Source organism: Panulirus ornatus, chromosome 46 (assembly GCF_036320965.1).
Source record: "Panulirus ornatus isolate Po-2019 chromosome 46, ASM3632096v1, whole genome shotgun sequence".
In the NCBI taxonomy this organism is placed as follows: Eukaryota; Metazoa; Arthropoda; class Malacostraca; order Decapoda; family Palinuridae; genus Panulirus; species Panulirus ornatus.
The window spans coordinates 7764228-7774227 of NC_092269.1; the positions used below are offsets into that span (position 1 = coordinate 7764228).

Sequence of the window (10000 nt, forward strand, 5' to 3'; positions counted from 1 at the left end):
ATGGTATGGTGAGTGTGAGGAGGTGAACTGTGAGGGTCCTGTTGTATGGTGAGTGTCAGGAGGTGAACTATTAGGGGGTCAGATTAAATGATGAGTGTGTCAGGAGGTGAACTATGAGGGTCAACTTATATGGTGAGTGTCAGGAGGTGAACTATGAGGGGGTCAAGTTAAATGATGAGTGTGTCAGGAGGTGAACTATGAGGGGGTCAAGTTAAATGGTGAGTGTGTCAGGAGGCGAACTATGAGGGGGTCAAGTTAAATGGTGAGTGTGTCAGGAGGTGAACTATGAGGGTCAACTTATATGATGAGTGTCAGGAGGTGAACTGTGAGGGGGTTTAAGTGATATGGTGAGTGTCAGGAGGTGAACTGTGAGGGTTGGGTTAGTGTATTTTGATGAGTTGTGCTGTGAGGAAGTGTGTACGTGGGCGAGGAGTCCTGAATATGAGGCTTTCGAGTGACAACTTCATATGGTATACATCTATCCGTCTATCTATCTATCTATCTATCTATCTCTTTGCCTGGTGCCATAGACTTTATGGCTGAAGGTGGTGAATTATTTTCTTTTCTCCTCCACCCCATGTTGTACCCTCCCTCCTCCTCCTCTGCTGTAGGGGGCCGTCATCTTCCCTCCCTCCCTCCCTCCCTCCCTCAACCTCCCTCCCTCCCTCCTTCCCTCCCTCCCTCCATGTACCCTCCTCTGGCGTAAGGGCCTTGGGCTGGTCGGGCTGTGGAGGAACTGTGCCACATCGCTCCGTCATGGCATAGTTTGCGCGTCTGTGGCTCGTAGTTTTGCGCGTCTGTGGCTCGTAGTTTGCGCGTCTGTGGCTCGTAGTTCGCGCGTCTGTGGCTCGTAGTTTGCGCGTCTGTGGGTCGTAGTTTGCGCGTCTGTGGCTCGTAGTTTGCGCGTCTGTGGCTCATAGTTTGCGCGTCTGTGGCTCGTAGTTTGCGCGTCTGTGGCTCGTAGTTTGCGCGTCTGTGGCTCATAGTTTGCGCGTCTGTGGCTCATAGTTTGCGCGTCTGTGGCTCATAGTTTGCGCGTATGTGGCTCATAGTTTACGCGTGTGTGGCTCATAGTTTGCGCGTCTGTGGCTCATAGTTTGCGAGTCTGTGGCTCTTAGTTTGCGTGTCTGTGGCTCGTAGTTGGCGCGTCTGTGGTTCATAGTTTGCGCGTCTGTGGCTCATAGTTTGCGCGTCTGTGGCTCATTGTTTGCGCGTCTGTGGCTCATAGTTTGCGCGTCCGTGGCTCGTAGTTTGCGCGTCCGTGGCTCGTAGAGATTCACGCACAAAGTGGCGCGTCCTCCTTGGTGTGTCTTGTATAAGTTCATCTTTCTCGCTCTCCATCAATCCGTTCTGTGGGGTTTTCATGGCTCCTCCCGCCCCCCCTTTTTTTTGTTTTGTTTTGTTTTCATTATTAACCCGTTGTTGTATAGGAAATTGGATTCTCTGGGTCAGCCAGCCAACCTTGGCCTGGAGATGGGTTCGGATAGTCTGACTCCAACCTGCTACCCCCCCCCCCCCTACCCAACCCCCCTCACGTAGTTACGGGTCATCACAGTGAAGGTAATGACCCGAACGGGTCATTAAGCTTATGAGTGTGCCCCCTCCTTCCCCACCTTAAAGGTATGTCGTGAAAACCTTTGGTTATGTACGGTACATGGGGCATGTGTCATGGTATCTATAGGTTAAGTAATGTCAGGGGTCAACGAGGAGTGCCCTTGACCTCGAATGGGCACAGGGTCGTTAGCCAATGGATTCACGGTCAACGAGGAGTGCCCTTGACCTCGAATGGGCACAGGGTCGTTAGCCAATGGATTCACGGTCGACATGGAGTGGCCACGACCTCGCATGGTGTCCAGGACCACTTTGGAGTGTGGCCATGACCCCGAATTGTGTTTCACGGTCGGTGGGGAGTGTGGCCATGACCCCGAATTGTGTTTCAGGGTCACTGAGGAATGGCCCTGACCTCGTTTGGGTTCAGCCAGCTTACTTTTGCCGGAATGAAGGTAATAAGATTAAAAGCTTCATGTTATTTCGTGCATCTAAAATCTGGACACGCCATCAGTGTGATTAAAGGTTAAAGCTGAAGGCATCCTTGTGTGGGGCTGCATGAGAGACGTGACCTCGTCACGCCTCTCGCTGTGAGGGGACGTGGTCTCGCCACGTCTGTTTGTGTGTGTGTGTGTGTCTCGCTGTGAGGGGACGTGTTCTCGCCACGTCTGTGTGTGTGTGTGTCTCGCTGTGAGGGGACGTGTTCTTGCCACGTCTCCGTGTGTGTGTGTCTCGCTGTGAGGGACGTTTCTCGCCACGTCTTCTCTGTGAGGACGTGTTCTTGCACGTCTGTGTGTTGTGTGTGTGTCTCGCTGTGAGGGGACGTGTTCTCGCCACGTCTGTGTGTGTGTGTGTGTGTGTGTGTTGTCTCGCTGTGAGGGGAGATGTTCTTGCCACGTCTCTCTGTGTGTGTCTCGCTGTGAGGGGACGTGTTCTCGCCACGTCTCTCTCTGTGAGGGGACGTGTTCTTGCCACGTCGTGTGTGTGTGTATGTGTGTGTGTGTCTCGCTGTGAGGGGACGTGTTCTCGCCACGTCTGTGTGTGTGTGTGTGTGTGTGTGTGTGTGTCGTTTTGTCGTGTGTTGTGTGTGTGTCTCGCTGTGAGGGGAGGTGTTCTTGCCCCGTGTCTGTGTGTGTGTCTCGCTGTGAGGAGCATGTCTCGCCACGTCTCTCTCTTGAGGACGCTCCCACGTTGTGTTGTGTGTGTGTGTGTTGTCTCGCTGTGAGGGGACGTGTTCTTGCCACGTCTGTGTGTGTGTGTGTGTGTGTGTGTGTGTGTGTGTGTGTGTGTGTGTCGCTGTGAGGGGACGTGTTCTTGCCGCGTATCTGTGTATGTATGTGTCTCGCTGTGAGGGGACGTGTTCTTGCCACGTGTGTGTGTGTCTGTGTGTGTGTGTGTGTCTCGCTGTGAGGGGTGTGCTAGAGGGAAGGTTATATCATAATGAGGTGGTGTGGGGTCTTCACTTTTTAGACTGGTAGGGAGGGTGTGTGAGGTGGCATGAGTACCTCTTTGTGCTGGGGATGAGGATGGGGTGATGAGGTGTGAGGGAGTGACGTGAATGTCATGTGAGGGGAGAGGGTGGAGGGATGCGTGTGGAGTGACATGAGTGTGTTGTGGGTGGAGGGGTGTTTTAATGAGGGCTGGATGAATGACAATTGGTGCGTCATATGAGAGAGAGAGAGAGAGAGAGAGAGAGAGAGAGAGAGAGAGAGAGAGAGAGAGGCAAGGGCAGCGCGCGTAGCGCTTACCACAGGAAATTCAAGGGTTAAGTATTCAGAGATTCCTGTGTCATATTTGTTGTTGTGTGTGTGTGTGTGTGTGTGTGTGTGTGTGTGTTAAGTGAACCTGCTCCCCGTACGTTTTTCCAACGTTGATTGGTCCACTGGAAGCCGACCGTAGTGGTCCGTGGCTGTCCGTGGTGGTCCGTGGTGGTCCGTCAGGGTTGCCAGCAGCAGCAGCTTGCCTCGCCAGTCTTTATTTGCCGATGATCATCTGTGGTGGTATTTACGTCCGTCGGCGGCCCAGACTCGAACCCGGCGACTTGAGTCATCTCCCCCGTTGACGCCGCTCAGTCACACCCGTGTAGGGCCGACGAGACCCAGCCAGACCTAGCCAGACTCAGTCAGACCTAGCCAGACCCAGCCAGACCTAGCCAGACCTAGCCATTAGAGTTCAAAAATCTGTATTTGTACAATTTTGTATCTCTTCTGGCTATTTCGAATGCCTTGCGTTGCCCCGTCTCTTACCCTTGTATATATATGTACCATTTCCTTACTCATATGTATATATAAACACACACACAACACACACAACACACACACACATACAAACCTCACCCTAAGCCAGGTACCCATTTATCGACCAACCCCGAGGGGAGGGTGAACACCTGGGTTGGATGTGGGCCGACTGAAACGCCCAGGGTTCAGACCCAGTGTGGGGCCGATCCCAGGCTGGCCCGTGCTGACTCATGGTCAGTAACGCTAATGACAATACCAAGGAGGCCCGTGTTGTGTGTGTGTGTGTGTGTGTGTGTGTTGTTTATCCCTGTGAAATAGTTGGAATTTAATGTTACCTCATTTGTTTTCTTAAGCGTCCAGTGCCAGGGTTGGAATCCAACTTGTGTGTGTTGTGTGTGTGTGTTGTGTGTGTGTTGTGTTTAGCTTGTGTTTTTGTTTGTGTATACGCGTGTCTACGTATGGAAGTGTGAGTCTGACACCGATCTTTGTGAGAGATTATTACCAGCTGATGTGTCATCTGTGTGTTATGGTAACGTGTCGTCGTCGTTGTCTTTGCAGTGTTGGTCGTGGGTGACGCCGGCCGTGGAGCAGACCCGGGTCGTCTACCCGTTCCGTACGGACGCCGAGGGGCACGTCATCTCAGCTGACGTGTCCGCGCGGTTCCACGACCCTCACCCGCCCAGCGAGGGTGAGGGTGGGCGGCGGCGGAGGAGGGCCATGGGGGACGCCCTCCACGACGACACACCCCGCCTTCAGGAGGAGGAGAAGCTGTACATCGTCATCAACAACGACAGGGAAGAACTCTTCCTCAAGCTGAGGCCCAACACCAACCTGGTGACCCAGTACACCGTCATAGAGTGGGTGTTGGAGGACGGGAGCCGTGTGGTGAGGCGGGCGACGGGCGACTGCTTCTACATAGGAGAGCTGCAGTCCACCGCGCATAGCTTGGTGGCCATCACCAACTGCGACGGGCTCACCGGCTACATCCAGACCCACAACGACAGCTACTTCATCGAGCCGCTCAAGATCCGCCAGGCTCAGGACGAGGCCAGCAGGTCCGGCCCGCAGCCACATCTGATCTACAAGGTCCAGTCCATCACCAGTCGCCTCAACTTGTCCCTCCAGCAAGACCAGCAGTTCCGCCGTCGGCCGCCACCACCGCCTCCGCCGTCTCCTTCGTCGCCGCCCCCGTCGCAAGACGACGCGACGGTCCTGGAACTCGACGACTTCCTCAGACGCAAGAGGGACGCGGGCGTCGAGCGACGCCCGGCGGGGCTATCGCGGGAGTCGCTCACAGACTCCGCGAAGCTGGAGAGGCGGCGCAGGAGATCACCCGAGGGTGGCGGCATACCCAAGTTCAGGAGAGAGCGGGTGCCCAAGTTCGCCCGGGGGGTGGCGGAGGGGTCGTCGTCGACCTCCTCTGGTCTACTCAAGACCGAGAGACACGGCAGGTCGACCAGCCACAGTTCGCCCAAGTTCGACCGGGCGAGGGGGTCGACTCGTGACGACGACCTGCGGTGGGAAGGCCAGCAGGACGTTGTAGGCGGCGCTGCAGCAGCTGAGCGGGGACATTTCCATGACTCCCCTGCGACCGCACGGCCACACGCAAGGGACGCCCCTACCCCTGCACCCCAAGGTGAAGCAGGAAGACCAGACAGGGGAGAGGAGAAGAAGAAGAAGAAGGGGAGAAAGAAAGGGTGTAAGCAGAGAGGGGGAGGAGAGGAAGATGGTGCCTTAGTCACAGGAGAAGCTGAAGACGAAGGTGAAGATAGATGTGGAGAGAGAGGCTCCTCTCCCCCGACGGACGCCGAACGTGCGAGGCGCCGAGAGGAGAGGAGGAGCAGGAGAAGAGAGGAGAGGAAGAAGGAGAGAGAGAGGAAGAGGCAAGAGAGGAAGAGGAGGAGGAAAGAGGAGAGGATGAAGAGACGGGAAGGATGTCGGAAGATGAGGCGAATAAGGGAAGAAGAGGAAGGTGCAGGAGGAGGAGGAGTGGACCAGGTGAGCAGCGGGGACGGGGCTGACGACCCTGCCAGCGACCTCATGTGCCAGGCCAGGAAGGGGAGGAAGAACAGGAAGAGAGAAGAGCGAGAACAGAAGAAGAGGGACAGGCGGAAGAAGAAGAAGAAAAAGAAGAATAACGAGAAGAAGAAAAATCAGAAGGAAAATGACGTCCAGTCGGAGGAGACCTCAAAGTATCCATACCCAGACGGTAAGACTTGGTTTGTATATCTATAGATATAGCTGTATCTATCTGTAGATATAGCTATATCTATCTGTCTCTTTATCTATAATATGTTAGTGCGGGTAGCATGGCGTCTCGGAGGGCAATACCTCATGTCTAAGACACAAAATAACGTATGTAATATAACCATTTTATCTCCATTTTCTATTTTGTGATCAGTAGCCATTGTGGTAATCATTTGACCCCGAATAGATAGATGGAAGAGGAAATGGCAGGATGAGTAGACAAATAGAGAGGGAAACGTTTAATGAGTATCATGATGGAATGAGGAAGGCCTTGGTTGAGTTAGAGAGGGGTGAATGTGGGAATGAGGAAGGCTGGTTGAGTAAGAGAGGGGCGAATGTGTTTGGATTTGTATGTGGGTAAAGAGAAGGTAGTGGCTTTTCTGAAATGGCTGGGCTGAGGTTTATGTGCCTCGGTGTGTGTTCAGATGGAGTCGAGGCTGCCTTTGTGGAGAATCCCTTAAGATTCCACAATGTTCCCCGTGCAATAGAGACAGAGACTAACGTAAGACATACAGTGTTTTGTAGGTGTGTCGTTCCAAAGGGAGGACACACACTACTTCTGGAGAGGAGGTGTTCGTATGTGGGTGAAGATCGGAGGAGAATTCACGTGTTCTAGTGTCTGGGAAGGTGGGAAAATGGAGAAGGGTTAATTGGGAAGAGGAGCTAGTTTAGGATGACGAGCGATCGGTGAGGTAGAGGGCGTAGCACGGCTGGCTGCCCAGGGCGCTAGCAACATTGCACGTCAACCTTGCCTGTATTGGGGACCCCGTTTTGGGTTGACGGGCGTCACAGCGGTGTTGGTGGAGGGCTGGGTGTGTAGTCGTCGTGGCTGTATGTATCTCTCCACCTGTGATGTGGAGGCCTAGCTACAGGAACGTCTGATGGTGGCTGTTTCTAGGAACCTTTCAAGTGTGTGTAGGGGGAAGACATGACAGAAAAACACATCTGGTGGTGTCTATATTTCAGAGTCCTTCAGCTTGTGTGTGATCAGATCAAGGGAGGAACACACGGTCATTGTTGAAGTGGGAGGGCGAGGCTGCAGGAGTGCATGATGAACCATAAGCTTAAGGGACAGAGTCTCCCCTCACGAGAACCACCCACCCACCTACCAGCCAGCCAGCCCCTCAGCCCCACCACCCATCCACCTCCTCCTCCTGCTCCTCCTCCTCCTCCTCCCTCCCATCCAAGTCAACGAGTCGTGGCCACTGTCAAGGTTGCGATGGGTAATGAGAAGTGCGAACAGATCGGGTTACTCTGTCGCTTGCCCTCCTGACATACTCGGGGTGGAGGAGGTGGGGTGTGCCCTTGCCCGCTGTGCGTCCTGGGGATAAAAGGTCATAAGGTGGAACAGGGAAAACCTGCGATCCGTCAATGGTGGAGGTTTGAACGTGCGAGTGGTGGGTGGAATGTGTGTGTGTGTGTGTGTGTGAGGGCTGGTCGAGTGTGGAGACCAGAGAAGGTGGGTGTTGGAACTGACCATGTGCGAAATGTACAGTGTATGCTTACACTTTATATGGTGTGGAGTGAGGATGAGAGAATACAGGTTGCTGAACATGGGTAGACAGATAGATGGAGTACAGAGGGAAAAGGAGACATGGATGGAGTACAGAGGAGAAAAGGAGACAGATAGATGGAGTACAGAGGGAAAGGGAGACGCATAGATGGAGTATAGAGGGAAAATGAGACAGCTAGATGGTAGTACAGAGGGAAAAGGAGACAGATAGATGGAGTACAGAGGGGAAAAGAGAGATACATGGAATACATAGAGAATAGGAGACAGATAGATGGAGTAAAGAGGGAAAAGGAGACATTGATGGAGTAAAGAGGGAAAAGGGGACAGATAGATGGAGTAAAGAGGGAAAAGGAGACATTGATGGAGTAAAGAGGGAAAAGGGGACAGATAGATGGAGTAAGAGGGAAAAGGAGACAGATGAGTAAAGAGGAAAGGTGGAAGAGGATGGAGTAAGAGAGGAAAAGGAGACAGATAGATGGAGTAAAGAGGGAAAAGGAGACAGATAGATGGAGTAAAGAGGGAAAAGGAGACATTGATGGAGTAAAGAGGGAAAAGGAGACAGATAGATGGAGTAAAGAGGGAAAAGGAGACAGATAGATGGAGTAAAGAGGGAAAAGGAGACATGATAGATGGAGTAAAGAGGGAAAAGGAGACAGATAGATGGAGTAAAGAGGGAAAAGGAGACAGATAGATGGAGTAAAGAGGGAAAAGGAGACAGATAGATGAGTAAGAGGAAAAGGAGACAGATAGATGGAGTAAAGAGGGAAAAGGAGACAGATAGATGGAGTAAAGGAAAGGAGAGATAAAGAAGAAGGAAAAGGAGACAGATAGATGGAGTAAAGAGGGAAAAGGAGACAGATAGATGGAGTAAGAGAAGAAAGATAGGGATAAGAGGAAAAGAACAGATAGATGGAGTAAAGAGGAAACAGATAGAGGAAATATGAGGATGATTTACAGTAAGGATGTTTAAAGTGAGAGGGAATGGAACAGGGAGATAGATAGTGAGAGGGAATGGAACAGGGAGATAGATAGTGAGAGGGAATGGAACAGGGAGATACAGGGCAATGAGGTGGTGGTGTGGGTGGCAGACGGAGGTGGGTGGTGAGGTTGGGGTGGCAGGAGGGGGTCAGGGTTGGGGATGACGAGGAGTGTTGGGGTGGCAAAGAGGGGGGGTTAGGGTTGGGGGTGGTGAGGTTGGGGTGGCAGGAGGGGGTCAGGGTTGGGATGACGAGGAGGTTGGGGTGGCAAGAGGGGGGGTTAGGGTTGGGGGTGGTGAGGTTGGGGTGGCAGGAGGGGGTCAGGGTTGGGGATGACGAGGAGGTTGGGGTGGCAAGAGGGGGGGTTAGGGTTGGGGGTGGTGAGGTTGGGGTGGCAGGAGGGGGTCAGGGTTGGGGGTGGCGAGGTTGCAGGTGGCAAGAGGGGGTTCCAGGGTTGGGGGTTGGTCAGGGTTGGGGGATGGCAGGAGGTTGGGGTGGCAGGAGGGGGGGTCAGGGTTGGGGGGGGGATGGTGTAGTGAAATATTTGAAGAGGAATGCAATTACCGCTGGCTCTGATGTCGACCAGGGGTCAGGATGGGCGGTGAGTGGGAATTGGTAATGAGTGAGTGTGAGGGACATTTTAGGAGAGAGAGGGAGGAGGAGAGGGGGAGGGAGAGGGGTTTGGGTGAGGGGGGGGTGGGGGTGAGGTCCGTGTTGTGTAGGAGGGAGAGGGGAAAGAGGAGGGTTTCAGGGTGGGGTTGGTGGGGTGGAGGGGAATATACCGTGGCCCGAGGTTGAGGTGAGGTTGAACTGGATCATAGTGTGTGCATGACAGTAAGGGGGGGGGTCAAGGAGGCCGCCCCCCCGGTAATGTAATGTGTGTGTGTGTGTGTGTGTGTGTGTGTGTGTGTGTGTGTGTGTGTGTGTCGCTTTCATCCTAGCCTAAGCCAGCAGCCCAGTTTACCGACCAACCCATCATGAAGGATGAACAGCTGGATTGACTGTGGACCGAACGCCACTTCCAAGATTCGAACCTATGCCGCCTCGACCCCACCCGCGGGCCGGCCCCGTGAGCCTGTGAAGGTGTTGGCCCGCGCGTCGCGCTGCTCACCACCGCCACGGAGGGGGGAGGGGGGTCCAGTACACTTATTCCCCCATACCCCGTATTCCCACGGGGGCCGGTGGCGCCACGGAAAGGAGGAGGGTAGTGCGTGCACCGAGGGTTGGCCACCACTAGGTGTGAGGGGGAGGGGGCCGCCCCCCCCACACAGCACTGAGCGAGTTACGTAACACGTTACATGAAGGGGGGGGGGGGGGGGGGGGGGGGGGCGGCCCAAGCAAAGGGGCAGATAAAGTAAATGGTTTGGGTGCTTCATCTCTGTCTGGGGGTGGGTGGGGGGGAGGGGGGTGGGGTCAGAGTCGGGACCCTGTGCTCTCTCTGGGGGGTTAGGGGGGTCGTGACCACCCAAGTGTCTGGG

The 10000-nt window shown here is 54.1% G+C and overlaps 1 protein-coding gene across 1 annotated transcript in view; it reads left to right on the top strand.

Annotated features, from left to right (window-relative positions):
* The first annotated feature begins 4219 nt into the window (after window positions 1-4219).
* The window catches only part of LOC139763114 (A disintegrin and metalloproteinase with thrombospondin motifs 14-like), a 155958-nt gene continuing 150177 nt past the window's right edge, over window positions 4220-10000 (top strand). The window contains 1 exon segment of the mRNA XM_071688772.1: window positions 4220-5994. Within this exon segment, the coding sequence (XP_071544873.1) occupies window positions 4503-5994 (1492 nt within the window). The 5' untranslated portion in view covers window positions 4220-4502.